Source organism: Garra rufa, chromosome 7 (assembly GCF_049309525.1).
Source record: "Garra rufa chromosome 7, GarRuf1.0, whole genome shotgun sequence".
Lineage (NCBI taxonomy): Eukaryota > Metazoa > Chordata > Actinopteri > Cypriniformes > Cyprinidae > Garra > Garra rufa.
In genome coordinates, this window is record NC_133367.1 from 34758459 (window position 1) to 34777878 (window position 19420).

Consider the following 19420-nt stretch of genomic DNA (forward strand, 5'->3'; position numbering starts at 1 on the left):
TCTTTAAACCAATGTGATTAGATATAACAAGAATAAAAGAGGGAAAACCGTCCTGAGGTTAATGTTACACAACAGCTGTTGTACAACAGTCCTTGAAAGGCAACTACTTGGACAAAATGTCTGTTAGTAAATAATTTAATTGTTTTATTCACGTTTAACCCTCAGAGAAAATTGAAACATGCTATTTTCAAGTAATCCTGAATTCGTAGTTATGTATCCAACGTAAGGTTGGCGTTGGTAGCTGCCTGAGAATTTACCTCAGATCAAAACCTATTACTTACGGTATGAATTTCTTCACCTTTTTTAAAAGGGAACCACGTGTGTTAAGAGTTCTGTGGCTTAATATGAAGTAAATTACGTTTAAAATATGTAGTAGAAAACCCATTAAAGATTAAAAGTCCACATCGGTTTATACATATTTTGGACTATGGGGGGCGCCATTATTTCAATGACATGAAATAGTTGCACTTGGTGAGATACTTTTGGAAGCGTGTTTCCCCCACTGAAAAAAAAGTAAAACGTAATTTTGACTTTTTTATCTCACAATTCTATCTTTTTCTCACAATTACGTAATATAAACTAGCAGTTCTGAGAAATAAAGTCAGAATTGCAAGATTTAAACTCACAATTCTCACTTTTTCCCCTCAGAATTGCGAGTTTAGATCTCAATTGTGACTTTTTGTGACTCACAATCGTGAGTTAAGTCAAAATTGTGAGATAAAAACTCGTAATTCTGAGAACATACCAGTCTTTCTCCTCTGAACTGGACTTGCAATTGCGAGTTTATATCTCACAATTCTGACAAAAAAGGTCAGATTTGTGAGTTTATATCTCGTAATGCTGACTTTATAACTCACAACTGTGAGTTTGTCTCACAGTTCAGAGAAAAAAGTTAGAATGTGAGATACAAACTCACAATTGTGAGAAAAAAAATTCTAATTATTTAGCAATTCTGACTTTATAACTCGCAATTGGGAGACCATATTAGTCGTTTTTCCTCAGAACTGTTCTTTATAACTCGCAATTCCAAGTTTATATCTCGATTCTGAGAAAAGTCAGAATTGCAAGATACAAACTGGCAGTTGTGAGAAAAAAGGTTAGATTTGAGTTTATATCCTGTAATTTTGACTATAACTCGCAATTGTGAGTTTATATCTTACAATTCGAAGAAAACATTTAGAATGCGAGATAAAAATCAGAATTGTGAGTTTATATCCCGCAATTCTGAATTTAATTTTTCATAATTTCAAGTTTATATCCCGCAATTCTGACTTTATAACTCGCAATTGGGAGAACATATTCATTTTTCTCCTCAGAACTGGACTTTATAACTCGCAATTTCAAGTTTATATCTTAATTCGGAGAAAAAAAAAGTCAGAATTGCAAGATTCAAAATTGCAATTGTGAGAAAAAAGTCAGAATTGTGAGTTTATATCCCGCAATTCTGACTTTATAACTCACAATTGTGAGAACATGTCTTTCACCTCAGAGCTGGACTTTATAACACGCAATTGCAAGTTTATATCTCAATTCTGAGGAAAGAAAAGTCAAAATTGCGAAATACATCCTCGCAGTTGTGAGAAAAAAGTTAGATTTGTGAGTTTATGTCTCGCAATTCTGACTTTATTACTCGCAATTTCGAGTTTATATCCCGTAATTTTGACTTTATAACTCACAATTGTGAGTTTATATCTTACAATTGGAAGAAAACATTCAGAATGTGAGATACAAACTTGCAATTTTGAGAAAAAAAGTCAGAATTGTGAGTTTATATCTATCTTTCACCTCAGAACTGGACTTCATAACATGCAATTGCAAGTCAGAAATGTGAGAAACAAACTCACAACTCTGTGAAAACAAGACAGAATTACGAGACACAAACTCGCAATTGTGAGGGAAAAAAAAGTCAGAATTGCCAAACACACACTCGAAAATGCGGGGAAACAAGTCAGAATAGCCAGATACAAACTTGAAACTGCAAGAGGGAAAAAGTCAGAATTGCGAGTTTATATTATGCAGTTCTGAGAAAAAACTAAGAGTTGTGAGACGTCATATCAGTATTTTATTTCTGATTGTGTTGCAGTAAATATAGCAACAGGTAGCACCAGTAGCTTACCATTTGACATTTAAATCCCCCCACAGTCCAAATTAAATTAAGCCATACTAGTCTTAATTCCTGGGGTTCCCTTTAAAGCAGAGGTCTCAATCTCAATTCCTGGAGGGCCGCAGCTCTGCAGAGTTTAGCTCCAACTCACACCTGCTTGGAAGTTTCTAGTAATCCTGAAGACCTTGATTAGCTGGATCAAGTGTGTTTGATTAGGGTTGGAGCTAAACTGTGCAGAGCTGCGGGCCTCCAGGAATTGAGTTTGAGACCAGTGCTTTAAGGTATTGTTGATTTACACATAACCTGTTCATTAGCTATCAATTTCAGACTTGTAAACAAGTATTAAACCCAAATATCAAGATATACACAATTAATATCATGAATGAGAGAGTCGTCATACATTAGTCTAAATATTCTGTAGCTCATTAATTTCTTCTATGCTCTGTTTGTACACAATTTAAGTAACAGTAAAAGAAAAGCAGGCAAACTACATAAATTCCCCTCACTTTCCTCAAAAATGTCCTTCTTCAATGAATAATGCCATTAAAATAGAAATAATATCTAGACATAGTCAAATTGGCTCACCTGAGTGGGTGTGTACAGTACATCCGAACACAGATATTTACATCTCCTGTATTGTAAAGTATTTTGTTACCCTGTAAATTTCATGTCTCTACCGCATGCTGCCTAAATCAGAGCAATTCATTACAGACACATCAATCATTTAAGTGAAGCAGAACAGTTTAGTAGCTTGAAATACAAAAGGCCTAAACTAGGGATTGTACAATGTAGCGTGTTTCAGTAGTGAGGTTCACAGTCCTCTACGAGACTGTCGGTGATGTAGTTGATCTTCAAGAAATGCTGGTAGTACTGCTTCTCCACAGCAGTGTTCACCGTCCAGCCCACCACCTCTATGCCCCGGGCTGTCCAGTACTGCACGTAGTCCCTAAAGAAAAAACAGTGACATGAGAAATCAAATGTACCTTGATCTTTTGGCATCTAAAAGGTCTTTGTACCATTAAAACATCCTGCGAGTTTCATAAGTTAAAACGTCCTACAAAACAAATTAATCAAAGCGTTTATTTAATCAAGCTCCAAAACTGGCTCGTTTGGATCTGAAGTGCAAGATGCAGTCACAAATATTTACATAAACCCTGCCTCCAGAGCAAGACATCACTGAAAAGTCGTCTTCTCACTCTAGGCCTAGAGAGTCCAGAGAATTGTACGGCAGTTTTTTTCCAGATTGAGCGAAAAACCTAGGACTAGTTCGCAAAAGCAGGCTTTTTACATCAATCATTTAACATGCTAGAGGCAAAGTTGTCCGGAATGAGGAGGTCTAACGTATGATATGAGTGTTGTGTATATGTGTGGAAAAACGCGCAATGTACAGTCATTTACGCTCTTGAAAAATGTGATGTCGCCCCCCTGGCTGTGAGTCCAACAGGCCCACTGAGTTTCATTCCGATCGGCCTCTGTTAACCTTGTCAAACTTCATCGGCCAATGGCGGCCATGTTTTTTTGAGATGTGCAAATGTTCTAATAAACACTTGTGCCACTTCGGACCAAGAACGTGCACAGCAACTTTCATGTTGATAGGACAAATGGTTGCGTAAGTATAGCCATTTTCCCCTCTCATAGCAAGTGGCCAAGCTCTGCGATTTTTGTCCTGTGATCTCAGATTGAGCTCTTACATAAGTATTGTGAGTTTGGCGAAGATATCTCATCCCTTCTAGATAATCCTTCTGCACTGGTTTGGTTTCGATCAGGTAAAAACCTAGAACTACTTTGCAAAAGTAGGTTTTTCAAAAAAATCCAAAAGACCTGAAAAGTTTTACCACGATAATTTCAGCTCATGTTTGAATCTGAGGCATGAGCCAAGGATTCCACCGACATTAGACACTTGGCCCTGTGACTGACGGTTTAGGAGTTATGAGCGATTTCATACTTCACTGTAGTTTCTTTGTCAGAACTGACAGATCTGCGCAATTTATTTTTTGACTTGTGGTAGGTGTGTTAAACACCTTATGGTAAGGTAATGCACATAATGACATGGCTTCATGATGATAATCATCTAAAAATAGCAATAATGACATGGTGACTCACGGCGAGATGAAGTTCTTCTGCACCAGGAAGGCGGACACTCCACACAAGTTCCACAGCAGGTGATGATGGGCCCAGTCCAAAAGCACGTCCAACACTTGCATCCAGCGGTGTTTCCATGCAGATGAGAAACGTGGCGTCCCGTCGCCAAAATTACTCAAACTCCATGGCCGATGGGTCAGTGCAGTCACTACATTAGGATCCGCCTGGCGCATCTGGAAAAGATCAACCAATGCACTGTTAAAAAACAAGGATATTCAGGTTTCATCAAATGCATTCGGACTGGATTATATTACCCTGTAGATGACTTTGGGCTCAAATGAGCATACGATGCTTGTGTTGTAGAGCACTGGATATTTTCGGAACAATTCTTTCAGCGCTGCAGCCGCCTATGGACAACAGAAACATCAAAGCATTAACATTCTGTTCTTCTCATGCAAGAATCATTACAGTTCTTGCTAAGCAAGATTTCTGAGGAACCCTGTGGATCAAGATTAGAAATGGTCCCACCAACCTCATCTGGATGACCTTTGACGTCAAAGAAGATGGTCAACTGGCGCTTGATGCATTCCTCTACGGCCTCCTGCAGCGTTGGAACCTTCTCGCCTCGGAAACGGTCACTGCTCGCAACAAACAAAAACACACCACCTGCTGTCTTTATATTGCTTCTGCTTATTTATACTGCATCTACAAAACAAATCTAACCTGAGTCTGTGTTTGGCCGCTGCGTCTAGTTTGCGCAGTTCAGAGAAGAGCAGCTTGCTTAGGGGTCCTGATCCGTTTGTGGTTCGGTCCACGGTGTCATCGTGCATCAGTATGGGAACCCCATCAGCCGTGAACTCCAGGTCCAGCTCCACACCTGTGGCTCCATTTTCACTCGCCTTTTGGTTAGAAATGAGAGTCATTATGAGAGGAAGAAGCCAGTTCTTGGTGTAAGATTTAACACCACAAAACCACTCTTAATTCTTTCACAATGTGTGAAAGATGCAAGAAATATAAGAAATTAGCTTTTGAGGTTAAAGAACACGTGATGCTGATTTCGAAAAAATGAAACGAAAGCAGACAAATAATATTCCGTGTGCAGTAAAAGAATCTGCATATATTCATTGGCAAACAATCAATTTTGCATTTTTCAAGGGTGTAAATTATTGAATATGGTGAGGTTTTTACCGAATTTGGGCTATGTTTAATCGAAAAAGACATATGCTTGTTTTTTTGCAGAAGGAGCGTGGAGAGACGTGAACACAAGCATTGACTAGAGTGGCTGTGACCAGCTCCGGTGGCTCTGTCAGAGCCGCAGACATATGCAGTGTAAATGGTCTAAGCCAGGGCTGCCCAACCCTGTTCCTGGAGATCTACCTACCTGCATACTTTAGTTTCAGCCCTGCTCCAACACACCTGCCTGTAATTATCAAGTGCTACCTGACAGATTATTTAAGTGGTTCAGGTGTGTTTGATTAGGGTTGAAGCTGAAATTTTTAGGATGGTTAATCTCCATGAACAGGGTTGGGCACCCCTGGTCTAAGCATTACTGGCAGGGAAAGCCCCTTATACTTGAGAAAGGCCACGTATGAAGTGTTTCATGGAGGTTATAAGTACATTCAAGAATGAACAAATAACTTTTTACATATGCCATGCGAAAAAATTGTTTCCATTGCCGTTTTGTGTAATATTCCTTCTACGAATTGCCTGAAAAACCACCTCATGTGAGCGCAAAAACGTGTTGGCCATATTTTCAATTCACAATTTCAGTTTGAGCAATATAAACTGTAAGTAGCTGTATTTCCATTACCATTAGAAAATGCGCCTAATGCTGCGTTTCCATTACAGAATTTGCACACAACTTTGGTGATATTTTATAAATGTCGGTTAAAAAGTATTGTGAAATAACTGCATTTTCATTAACCGATTTTATGTGACTAAAACATTATTTTTTCCTCTTGTGATAAGTCATGACAACAAGTTTTTGTGGGATTTTGGCTATATTTAATCAAATGTGACCTGTAAAAAAAAAAAAAATTCCATTGCTGTTTTGCAAAATATGCCTTTTTATTTGAATTGCCTGAAAAACCACCTCATGTTTTTGCGATATATGAGAGTTTTTGCACAATTAGCTGTGTTTCCATTCCCAAACACGTCAATTGCGCAAAAACTCCCATATATCGCAAAAATGTTTTTACGCTCACATGAGGTGGTTTTTCAGGCAATTCGAAAAAGGAATATTTCGCAAAACAGCAATGGAAACGTTTTTTTCGCATTTACACATACACATTTGATTAAATATAACCAAAATCCCACAAAATGCCATGACTTATAGCGAGAGGGAAAATTTACATTTTAGTCGCATAACGTTAGTTAATGGAAACACCATTTCGCAATACTGTTTAATCGACATTTATAAAATATCACCAAAGTTTGTAATGAAAACGCAGCTCATAAGGCACATTTTCAATTCGCAATTTCAATTTGCGCAATTTAAGGGGTAATGGAAACGCAGCTACTTACAATTTAAATTTAAACTGAAATTGCAAATTGAAAATACGCCCAATGGAAACGCGTCATTTGCGCAAATTCTGCGCAATTTACGGTGTGTTCACACGGGGCATAAGCGTCAACGCTTAACGGAAGGCGTGGCTGACGTTTATGGTCATAGCAGCGTCAGCCAATGAAATGCTGCTCTTGAACAGGATGAACGTGATTGGCTGCCACCTGGCCACTGTATTTGCATAGAGCGATCTGATTGGCTGACGCAGCGCTTCACTGGCGCTTCACTGGCGTTGCTCGCGGCAGAAGTTGAAAATTTCTCAACTTCTGCCGCGAACAACGCTAGTGAAGCGCCACCGACGGATCCACAATTCTTTTCGGCAACGCTTGACGTCACCCATTCAAAGTCAATGGGAAGCGTTGACGCTTACGCCCCGTGTGAACACACCGTTACGGTGCGTTCACACTGGCACGTAGCGAGCGGGGCGAAGTGAGCGCTTTCAATTCATTCACATGGAAGTTGCGCGTAAACGGTCGCGTGGTGCATTTTGGGATTGGAAGCGGCGCGGAGAAAGCGTTGAGAGAAGCAGAGAGCGTCAAAAGGTTGGGCATTCCTCAACTTTATGCAAATCTCGAGCGCAAAATGCCGGGCGACAACCAATCGCTGTGAAAAGTAGGCAAGGCAAGATTATGACGCATATTTCCGAAACTGGTGGATTACTGAGCTGAAATCACATATTATTGAAAAAGTCACGCAAAAGTAAATGTACTTTGCATGTTGTTATTATACGCTACAGTTTCGTTTGCGAACCGCCGTTAAAAGAAAACAATGGAACGTAAATAGGGTGTGAACATTGTTTTTCAGAGGTGTGCTCAGCCCTAAATTAGACACTCCACAAAGCAGTTGTAGCGTTGCCAGCGGCACTGAGGAGAAGCCCCTGTCTGCAGCCTGCAGATCGAGGCGGGGCTGAATCTGGGGCGGGGCTGCACGTGTCGCCCCGCCCACATGCCTTCTCATTGGTTGTAGGTAAATGAATAATGTCCAGATAACGTTACTCCCACAACTCATCTCATTGGTGGCAAAGTAATGACGTTGAGTACATTATGAAGTTAAGGGAAATGAAATCTGCCATTAAATAGCAAAGGAAGTTACTTAAAATAATCAAATTGATTTTACAGTTATTATTAGAGGAACAAAAATTATTATTCAAAGTAAATTAAAGAAACAATGGCAACAACAATGGGAAGAAAATAGGAAAGGACGATGGTTTCATAAGATTCAAAGGAGAGTGGGAGAAATGAAATAAGGTGTACAGAGAGGAATAGGCGAGAAGAGACAATAATATCAAGGCTTCGGTTTGGACACACGGGATTAAATGAAACATTACTGAAAATAGGTAAACATGGCACAGGGAAATGTGAATATTGCCGGCATGAAGAAAGAGTGGAACACCTCATATTAGAGTGCAGGAAATATGAAACTGAAAGAAGACAATTGACTTTGGAGCGTAATATGGAATTACCCAATATAACCAAAAGATGGCAGCACAGGATTATTTATTATGCAGCTGCCTTTTAAATTCCCTACATTTTTCAAGACGTCTTGCTTTTCGATTAATTATAAAATTACTAGAATAATAAATATAATAATATAAACGCGGAATCCTTTGCTTATTTATTCAGCTTTCAGATGTGTACAAATCTCAATTAAAACGTACGCTTATGACTGGTTTGTGGTCCAAGGTTACATACATTTACAAGCATGTTATGCAATGTTAACCAGTGGTGTTTATTTACAGCTTTTTTTTTTATTATTGTCTTAATTGTTAATAAGATACATAAATGTGGAAAATTATCAGCAAGAGTGTCCACTATCCTTATGTTATTAAATTAATAAATAGAAAAGTGTTGTTAAACATCAGAGTTGTTTATTACAAACATTTATGACACATGAATGAATTATGTCGACACATAAATTAATTTCACTGTTATTTATTTAAGATAATAATGTTCACAGTTATTTCTGATTCTCACTCCCAATCTTAGTGACATGCGAAATATTTCTCTAAGAAATTGAAATAACACCCTATAACAATCTGTTGACCCTTCCCAAAGTATATCTACTAAATTTAAACATATTTTAATTTCTTCTAATTTCGCTATTAATTTACCATTTCGGATTACTTCCTTGTTTAGTCAAGCCAGCTAAGGCATTTCTGGTCAACTGTACTGTGCCGTAATATGAGCGTACTTTGTTCGTTTTCTCTACATAATCCATTCACAATCGAAGAAAAGTGTTGTTTGTCCAAGAGGACCAAACGTCCATGTATACCGTTTCAAGAATGACAGATGCCAGTTTAAAAAAAATTGAGTAATTCGGCTAAATATTCGCGATTCATTGCTATGATTGACAGTAATAATTGGACCAAACATCTGACAAGCTGATGGCAAAAAAGAGCTTAAATGATTCAGACTAAATTTAGAGTAACAAAACTACAGCGGGAACAAGTATGGTTAATAGATCAATACATTTTAGAGTTCAACATAAAACTTAAAAGATGTTATTAAATTTGATAAAATATTTAATATTCCTATCGATTCACATTGAGTGCATTATTTAATTATTATACCATAATTATTTAATGTATTTGTAGTGAACTATATATTAGTATTTAAATAATTTACCCTTATAGTCTGTTTGTGTGTGAGCTTAATGATTTTCTGCACTTCCTATAATATATACTTATGGACGGTAAAAGTACTACAATTTATTATTCTATTAATTTTATAATTAATCAATTATTATGTAGCTCCCATCAGCAAAAATACAGTTTAATTACACAATGATGGATGAAACTGCACGGACATAATGCATAACATCCCGTAAATCTACTAATTAAGTGAGAAATAATGTAATAATAATCTGTTTAATGCAAAAGATTAAATTGATTAGCTGTGCTGATAGTATACAGTTTTTTTCTATAAATTTCTTACCATAAAAGTTTATCACAGCGGTCTCTTCTGCTGCATCTCTACGGCGCTGATAGTTTTAGCGCGAACTTCCGGGAACTATTGAGCGTCTCCACGATCCGCCATTGCTGTAAAAAAAATGGTCCATTGGCGTCAACGGAGTTGTCGCAACTCTCTCTCTGTATGGCTCTGGATGCGTCGACGTCATTAATTTACCTACAACCAATGAGAAGGCATGTGGGCGGGGCGACACGTGCAGCCCCACCCCAGATTCAGCCCCGCCTCGATCTGCAGGCTGCAGACAGGTGCACTTGGGCACTGAGCGCAAATTTGACGCTGTAGTGTGAACGCACCGTTAGGGTATTGGAAACGCAGCTCATGTGACCTGTAAATGCGAAGAATAAATAGCCTCCATTGCAGTTTTGCAAAATATTTCTTTTTCGAATTGCCTGAAAAACCACCTCATGCAAGCGTAAAAACGTTTTTGCGATATATGGGAGTTTTTGCGCAATTGACGCGTTTCCATTAGGCGCTCAATTCGGAATTTCAGTTTGCGCAATTTAAAGTGTAATGGAAACGCAGTGATACTTTACTTTATCCGTGGTCTATTATAAAAGCATAGAGTTTCTGAAAAGTCTTTAAGCAATAAAATCCAAAAAGCATCTAAATGATGTGCTCACCGCCCGTATAGAAGCTATGGTGTTCTCGGGAGCGTCATGTCCACCACCGCGGTGCGCCACCGCTGACACGCCGCCCGAAGACACTCTAGTCCCGGGCCGAAGCACTTGTCTGGCCCGGCTGGAGGGAACCTGGGGGAACCGGAACATCACCAGAAAGAGGTAGAGAGAGGCCGTGAGCACCGTGGGCCAGACGGCGCTTCTGGTTCCCAGCAGAACCACGACGAAGACAACTGAGAAAAGCGTGAGCTCATCTCCTAATTGAAGCATTGTGAGAAAAGCAGCATACGAACACACAAGCGCTATTACTGCAACTAATCAATCGGTGATCAATAAACATGTAGAATCAGCGGGATTCTACTCGATCGATGGAAGCGTCCTTGTCTTTAGATGAAATCCGCATTGCGAGTGTCATCAAAATGTTGACACTGGAGTGTACAGGCTTGAGTCATTCATTGGCACACAACTGTATGTCACAAAACCTGCTTGCATTAATGAAGTATCATGCAAATGCATTAATGACATCACGGATACATTGCGAAATTGCTCGTGTGATCAGTTGGACCGCTGACCTCATCAAAAAATAACTGATATCCTAAATGAATGAATGAATAATATAATACGCGTCGTATCGTGCCTAAACTGTTTGACCTGCTTGATGAACAAAGAGCGCCCTATGTGTAAACTAAAATATAGTAACTATCCGTTGCGGTGCCTTGGTGGAAATTTCCCACTCTAGAAAATAACTTGACTATGACATAAAAGTTCATGTGTTTAAATGATTTTTGGTTAGGCCCTAATACAAGCAAATTTCAGCAACAACAGTTGTTTTTCAAACTATTGTTTTAAATGTGAAAACATTTTACATTTGACAAATTTATGTAAATATTTTTTTAATTGCAATAACAACTCGGTGACTTTTATTTTGAAGTGTCCTGCTTCACAGAAGCATTTAGTGATGGACTGAACTTGTCTGGACATGGTAAATGCGTTCAGAACTGCATAAATTCATTTAGTACATTTTATTAACTTGTTTTAACCATTTGTGTATTTTCTTTGTCATTATTATATCTTAGCTAGAACACGAGTTGCAAAAAATTATTTAAACAGAGTTCATACAAGGACGTCCTTGACAGGCAGACATTGTGTAAAGGATTTCGGTTGATATGAGAGAAAAATGCAGCAGCAATTTGAAAAATCGTGTCTAAATATTCACAATTATTTATTATTGTTTTATTTCACAATATAAAAACATTTACATTTGAAAAATGTAATAAGTGTTTAACTGCAATAACAACCGGAGACTTATATTATGTTTTTGACTTTCTATTATGTCCCGCTTCACAGAAGCTCTGCGCGATGCACTGAACTTGTGTGGAGATGGTAAGTCCATTCAAAATGCATACATTGTTGATAATAATACGTTTTATTGTATTATGTGTAAGTTTTTTTTGGTGTATTTTTCATTATCATATAGTTTTATTATCGCCTGAAACGTGGTAGCAAATATCCTCAATCTGAGTTCACATTACGATTGGCTTTGACAGCCAGTAACGATATTTTACTTTAATTTTACCCACAGTATGAACGCGGTCGAAATGTTAAAGGGATAGTTCACCCAAAAATGAAAATTCTGTCATTAATTACAGTTACTCACCCTCATGTTGTTTTAAAATTATATGACCTTTGTTAATCTTCAGAACACATATTAAGATATTTTTGATTGAAATGAGAGTAAACGTGCAGTGGAGACTGACACAGAAAAGAAGAAATTGTTGAAAAAGTTTTTTTTTGTTTTGTTTGTGCACAGTACAAAGTTTTCTGGTAGCTTCAGAGCATTATGGTTGAACCTATTTTATCAATGTCATTACCACCTTTCTGGCTCAGAAAGCTCTTGGATTTCATCAAAAAATATCTCAATTTGTGTTGCGAAGATGAAGGTCTTATGGTTTATGGATGACACGAGGGTGAGTAATTAAAGACAGAATTTTCATTTCTGGGTGAACTTTCCCTTTAAAGGAGTAGTTCACTTTCAAAACAAAATTGTACAGATAATGTACTCACCCCCTTGTCATCCAAGATGTTCATTTCTTTCTTTCTTCAGTCGTAAAGAAGTTGTGTTTTTGAAGAAAGCATTTCAGGATTTCTCTCCATATAATGGACTTCTATGGTGCCCCAGAGTTTGAACTTCCAACATGCAGCTTCAAACTGCTCTAAACGATCCCAGCCGAGGAACAAGGGTCTTATAGCGAAACTATTGGTTATATCCTAGAAACATTTACAACTTATATACTTTTTAAACTCAAATGCTTGTCTTGCCGAGCTAGACAAGACGAGCATTTGAGGTTAAAAAGATTACGAATTGTAATTTTTTTTTTAGAAAATAACCAACCGTTTGGTTATATACGACCCTTCTTTCCTTGGCTGTGATCATTTAGAGCAGTTTGAAGCTGCATGTTGGAAGTTCAAACTCAGGGGCACCATAGAAGTCCATTATATGGAGAGAAATCCTAAATTGTTTTATTCAAAAAATCTATGTCTTTAAGACACGGTGAGTACATTATCTGTAAATCTTTGTTCTGAAAGTGAAGAGTTACTCCTTTAAGCATGTGTGATATATTACTAAAGTTAACATGTTAAGTTTAGTAGCTTGTCCTGTCAGTAACTATTGTTACAATGGTTACTGTCTCCTCAGATGATGTCGGCACGCCTAATCCGTATTTCCCATCTTCCCCTGTTCGGGCGCCGGTGTCTCCACGCAGGACCCATTTCACATGCTCACGCGCAATATGGCAGCAACCTGGCGCCCGCAGGTCGCCAGATGCCCATTACATTCAAAAACACCTTTCAGATTCAACCTGTGTCATTCTGTTCTGATCTTGCCTCAAGGAAATACAGTCTGATTTACGTTTTCCCGGCTATCAAAGGTTTGCGGGCTCTTTCTAGACTCAAACTGATGCAGACGGGCATCACTGTCGTCTTACTGCCTACTGTGTATTACCTCTATGTGCAGGGACAGGCGTCAGTAACGCTGTTGAGTTACACCACAGGCATAGCCATGTTCGCCGGCATCATGTTGTACTCCATCAGCCACTATGTTAGGCGAGTGGTTGGCATGATGTATCTGGATTCGACGCAGACTGTGTTAAAGGTGTCACACCTGACATTTTGGGGTCACAGACGGGACATATACATGCCTGTGTCAGATGTCATGACTTTGGGCGATTCAGGAGATACCAAAGGAGAACCGATCTTGCGTTTAAAACGCTACAGCCGTTCTGATACGATGTACTTCTCGACCAGACTGGGACGAGTGGTGGACAAAAATGGCTTTGAGAAAGTTTTTGGGAGTTTGTCATGAGTTTACTAATCATGTCATATGCCATTAGATATTGTTTTGTAATTTAAGTGATAAAGATATTGTTAAAGTTTTTATTTCACATAATTCATGGAAAATGTTAATAAAGTGGTCCAGAGATTATCTTCACTCTCAAAAAGGATGTGTTAATTTTTAACACATTATTTGTGTTATGTCTATTTTAGCACATTTTGTGTTACTTTGTGTTAAATGTGTGTTCAAAACGGAAAAGAAAATATCCAACACAGTGTGTCCAACACAATATGTGTTAAATATCAGCCAAACACATTGCCTCACTTCATGAGCCGTTATTCTACCGAGACAAGCAAATTTCCTCGTGCTTCAAGTTTTCATCGTCAGGACATAACTTCGATGTGTGAAGGTAAGAAATGTTTGTGTTTGCCATTATACGTTTTTAAAATGTCTTTTGTGATGGTTTGGAGACGGTCGAGGGGCATTTGGCACATATACATGGTAGCCGGAAACCTCACGAATGCCAACAAGCTTTATAGTTTCTTTTGTTAGATTAATTGTGAACAGAATCGCTTTTAATTAATCATTGACACGTTGTAGTGCTTCACATGAGGGAATGCATTCGTTCATCGCGTCTTTCTCTTTGAAAATGAACATTCATGGTGCCATGTATTGTGCAAATTGCCCTAACGCTAACATAATCTCTGATGCTTAAAGGATAACTGTTGCCAAAATGCAACCTGGTCTGTTTTTTTTTACTGTAAACGAGACAAACTTATATCTAAAAGCATAATTATGACAAACGAGCCGTTTTTAAGATTGACCGTGATTTAGTTTTGTGGTCAATGGCCGGTGAATGGGAGTACTAGGGGCATAACTTTGAGCGCATCAAAATCGATATTTTTACAACACCAAGAAGGCTCGACACACCATGAAACTTTGCTCGAAGTATCGCCTGGGTCTCTACACATGAACTCCAGCATTGAGAACATTGTTTGTGTACACAGTTTACTAAAAAGAAAGGTTTTGAAGAACTCACTTTCACTGTTTGAGTTTCCGCTCGTGGCCGTCTTGCCAGTCAAGAAGTGTCGATCTCCGAATGCGAGGATGGATGGCTCCTAAAGCATATTTCCATATAAATGCACGGCTAATTCGTTGTTTTGTCGCAAGTGAAAAACAATATTAAACTTCTAGTTGTAAAAAGAGCCTCATATAAGCCTATTCGTCCTATGGAGTCCATTCATTCGCATTCGGAGATTGACACTTCTTGACTGGCAAGACGGCCGCGAGCGCAAACCCCAACAGTGTAAGTGAGTTGTTCAAAACCTTTCTTTTTAGTAAACTCTGTGTACACAATGTTCTCAATGCTGGAGTTCATGTGTAGCGACCCAGGCGATACTTCGAGCAAAGTTTCATGGTGTGTCGAGCTAGGGCTGCAATGATTAATCGAACGATGTTGTGAGGCGCGTTTAGTCAATGAAGCCGGTACTTTGATTAGTAGTAAATCCCCATCACGTGCGTTCAGCTGAAGGGCAATTCAAACACCCCGCCGTAAATCACTGACAAGCTACGCCAAATCGCGCTCAAAATCGAATTCGAGCCTTCTTAGTGTTGTAAAAATATCGTTTTTGATGCGCTCAAAGTTATGCCCCTAGTACTCCAATTCACCGGCCACTGACCACAAAACGAAATCACGGTCAATCTCAAAAACGGCTCGTAATTATGCTTTTAGATATAAGTTTGTCTCGTTTACAGTAAAAAAAAAAAAACAGCCCAGGTTGCATTTTGGCAACAGTTATCCTTTAAGCTTTTCTTGCCTTTTTAGCTATCGCTATTTTACAGTATTCGCTATGTGTAGTCTATAAATAACAAAAGTAACTTTATTTTACTCTTGCAGCTTTGAATGGAAGACACTCCTGAAGCGCTTGTGGCAGTTACTAACAAGACAGGAGACAAACCAGAGACTTCATCACCCTCACCATCACTTGTATGCTGATAAAAAAAAAATATATATAAATAAAATGATTAATACTTAAGAGGTTGTCAAATACCACTTTTTTATTTTTTATTTAAAGTACAAACTTTATAAACCATGAACAACTTTTCACTCAAGGAACAATTAAAATGTTGAAATGACTGTATTGTGATTGTTTGCCTCTCTTTTTTAACCTTTTTGAGTTATGTTATTGTTAGTAGCAGGTTTAATAAATTGTTTAAACTATACATTAGTTTGCAATGTCTTTATTGCATACAAAATTTGTTAAAAAATAACACATACTTGACACAAATTGTGTATTTATAACACAATAGTGTGTAGAAAAAAACAACACATTTTCTGTGTTAGCTGGAATAACACACTGGTTGAGTTAAAACTAACACAAAATGTGTTGTCCTTAACTAGACACAAAGGTGTGTTAAGAAACAACACAGGCTGTGTTGTTTTTAACACATCCTTTTTAAGAGTGTTGATGTGTAGGCCAACCCTGATGTTAGCATAACCCTGGTTCCCTCACCAAAAACCTAGTATTATTTTTCCACAAGCTTTTGGATTGCTGCAGAAAATCAGCTCTGTGACCAATAAAAGTTATTGTTTTTTTTTTAAACCTCAGAAAGGTCAAAAATAAAGCAAGTTGATTTTGTGCTCTCTTAAAAAGGATGTGTTAAAAACAACACAGCTGTGTTTAACAAATGCAAAATTTACTTTTATCAGAGAACTTAAGTTTGGACCACTCAGCAGTAGTCCAGCCCTTTTTGTCTTTAGCCCAGGCGAGACGCTTCTGACGCTGTCTGTTGTTCAAGAGTGGCTTGACACAGGGAATGCGACAGCTGAAACCCATGTCTTGCATACGTCTGTGCGTAGTGGTTCTTGAAGCACTGACTCCAGCTGCAGTCCACTCTTTGTGAATCTCCCCCACATTTTTGGATGGGTTTTGTTTCACAATTCTCTCCGGTGTGCGGTTATCCCTATTGCTTGTACACTTTTTTTCTAAAACATCTTTCCCTTCCCTTCGCCTCTCTATTAATGTGCTTGGACACAGAGCTCTGTGAACAGCCAACCTCTTTTGCAATGACCTTTTGTGTCTTGCTCTCCTTGTGCAAGGTGTCAATGCATGTCTTTTGGATAACTGTCAAATCAGCGGTCTTCCCCATGATTGTGTAGCCTACAGAACTAGACTGAGAGACCATTTAACCCCTTAAGCTCTGGCCACGCCCTAGGACCCACCGGTGGGTCCGCAGGGGGGTCATTGTATTATTTAAAAAAAATCTATTAATTGTTAAGCACAAAACTAGACATATATGGTATTTTTTGAAAGCTTAGAACCTCTGCTTTCTTGCGAATCCAATGATATTTGCATTAATTTTACATAAAAAAAAAAAATACAGTCTAAATTTGTTATTGCGCAACCTCCCCCCCCCCTCGAGAAAATCAGACAAATAATGATGTTTCATATTTATGGCACACAAACTCACTAAAAATAGACAAGTCATATATCAAATGAAAGCTCTTACTCTCAGGAATATAAATATGTGCTTCACTTCACAGATTTTTCACATTACAGTAAGATATCGAAGAATAATTTCAAAAGAATCACGAAAACTGAAATGACTCCTGTGAACAAGCAAACTTTTGCATTATATTTCTGCACTAATAACTACATCTGTGCTCACATACTAGCCTAAAATCCTATATCAACTTTTAGCTTAGGTTGTTTTCTTCAAAATGAGACCATTTCTGTCAGTTTATTCCGAAGTATATGGGTAGGGCGCCCTTTGGTGTGTCTACTGCTTTCAGAAATTGAAAAAAAATTACTAATGCAAAAGCACAATCGGAGATTCTTATGCCTCCTTTCAGTCAAAGCTAAATAACTTTTGCTTGGAAGATGTTATCAACAAAATTCTTTTTTCTCGTGTTTCCTGCCACCTTGTGGAATCAAAAGAAACTTTCTGCTGGGAAATAGACCAAACAGGTCCTAAATTACAGACTTCTAAATATCAACTAAAATCTCTTCAGCTCTGGCCACTCCCTTGGACCCACCGACGGGTCCACGGGGGGGGGTCATCTTATAATTTTTTTAAAATCTATGAACTGTGAAGCACAAAACTAGACATATATGGTATTTTTTGAAAGCTTAGAACCTCTGCTTTCTTGCGAATCCCATGATATTTGCATTAATTTTACATAAAAAAAAAAAATACAGTCTAAATTCGTTATTGCGCAACCTCCCCCCCCCCTCGAGAAAATCAGACAAATAATGATGTTTCATATTTATGGCACACAAACTCACTAAAAATAGACAAGTCATATATCAAATGAAAGCTCTTACTCTCAGGAATATAAATATGTGCTTCACTTCACAGATTTTTCACATTACAGTAAAATATCGAAGAATAATTTCAAAAGAAACACAAAAACTGAAATGACTCCTGTGAACAAGCAAACTTTTGCATCATATTTCTGCACTGATAACTACATCTGTGTTCACATACTAGCCTAAAATCCTATATCAGCTTTTAGCTTAGGTTGTTTTCTTTAAAATGAGACCATTTCTGTCAGTTTATTCCGAAGTATATGGGTAGGGCGCCCTTTGGTGTGTCTACTGCTTTCAGAAATCAAAAATGAATAATGTAAAAGCACAATTGGAGATTCCTATACCTCCTTTCAGTCAAAGCTAAATAACTTTTGCTTGGAAGATGTTATCAACAAAATTCTTTTTTCCTGTGTTTACTGCCACCTAGAGGAATCAAAAGAATCCTCCTAAAGGAACATAGACCTAACTGGTCCTTATTTACAGACTTCTAAATAACAACTAAATTAAAACAATAATAATTTTTCTTACTTTTTCTTTGTGTTTATGACAATATTGTAAAAATATGAAATCCAAAATATGCAATATTTTACCCATGTTTTAAAACACTGAATATTTCCTGTCAAATGAGACCATTTTTATCAATTTATTCCAAAGTATGTGGTTAGGGCGCTCTTTTAAGTTCAGGTGTGTCTACTGCATTCAGAAAAAAAAAAAAGAGAATTAAAGGAGACTCCAATGCCTCATTTCAGTCAAAGCTAAATAACTTTTGCTTGGAAGATGTTATCAACAAAATTCTTTTTTCCCGTGTTTACTGCCACCTAGTGGAATAAAATGAAACCTCTTGCAGGAACATAGACCAAACTTTTCCTAATTTACAGATATATACATAAAAAAAATAATAAAAAATATATATAAAAATCTGACTTTTTGACTGTGTTTATGACAATATTACAAACATATACAATACAAAATATGCAAAAATTTACTCATGTTTTAAAATTCAGAAAGTTTCCTGTCAAATGAGACCATTTTTATCAATTTATTCCAAAGTATGTGGTTAGGGCGCTCTCTTAAATTTTGGTGTGCCTAACTCTGAAAAAAATCCAAAATATGCTGCAGAGCTTAAGGGGTTAAAGGCCTTTGCAGGTGTTTTGAGCTAATTAGCTGATTAGAGTGTGGCACCAGGTGTCTTCAATACTGAACCTTTTCACAATATTCTAATTTTCTGAGATACTGAATTGGGGTTTTCATTAGTTGTTAGTTATAATCATCAAAATGAAAAAAAAAAAAAAAATAAACACTTGAAATATATCAGTCTGTGTGGAACGAATGTATACGTTATACAAGTTTCACTTCTTGAATGGAATTAGTGAAATCAATCAACTTTTTGAAGACATTCAAATTATATGACCAGCGCCTGTATATATATTTTATTTTATTTAAA

At 37.7% G+C, this 19420-nt stretch overlaps 2 protein-coding genes across 2 annotated transcripts; one reads left to right on the top strand and one right to left on the bottom strand.

Annotated features, from left to right (window-relative positions):
- Positions 1-119: 119 nt before the first annotated feature.
- On the bottom strand, positions 120-11081 carry gde1 (glycerophosphodiester phosphodiesterase 1). The gene is made up of 6 exons (XM_073844516.1): positions 10339-11081; positions 4910-5085; positions 4719-4824; positions 4501-4593; positions 4208-4419; positions 120-3050 (listed from the first exon to the last, which is right to left on the bottom strand). Exons 1-6 carry the CDS (start codon positions 10603-10605, stop codon positions 2903-2905), a joined length of 1002 nt encoding a protein of 333 aa, XP_073700617.1. The 5' UTR covers positions 10606-11081; the 3' UTR covers positions 120-2902.
- On the top strand, positions 10459-13816 carry tmem186 (transmembrane protein 186). Its single transcript, XM_073844517.1, has 3 exons — positions 10459-10579; positions 11683-11718; positions 13031-13816. The coding sequence occupies exons 2-3, from the start codon at positions 11716-11718 to the stop codon at positions 13694-13696; spliced, it is 669 nt and encodes a 222-aa protein (XP_073700618.1). The 5' UTR covers positions 10459-10579; positions 11683-11715; the 3' UTR covers positions 13697-13816.
- The last annotated feature ends 5604 nt before the right edge of the window (positions 13817-19420 follow it).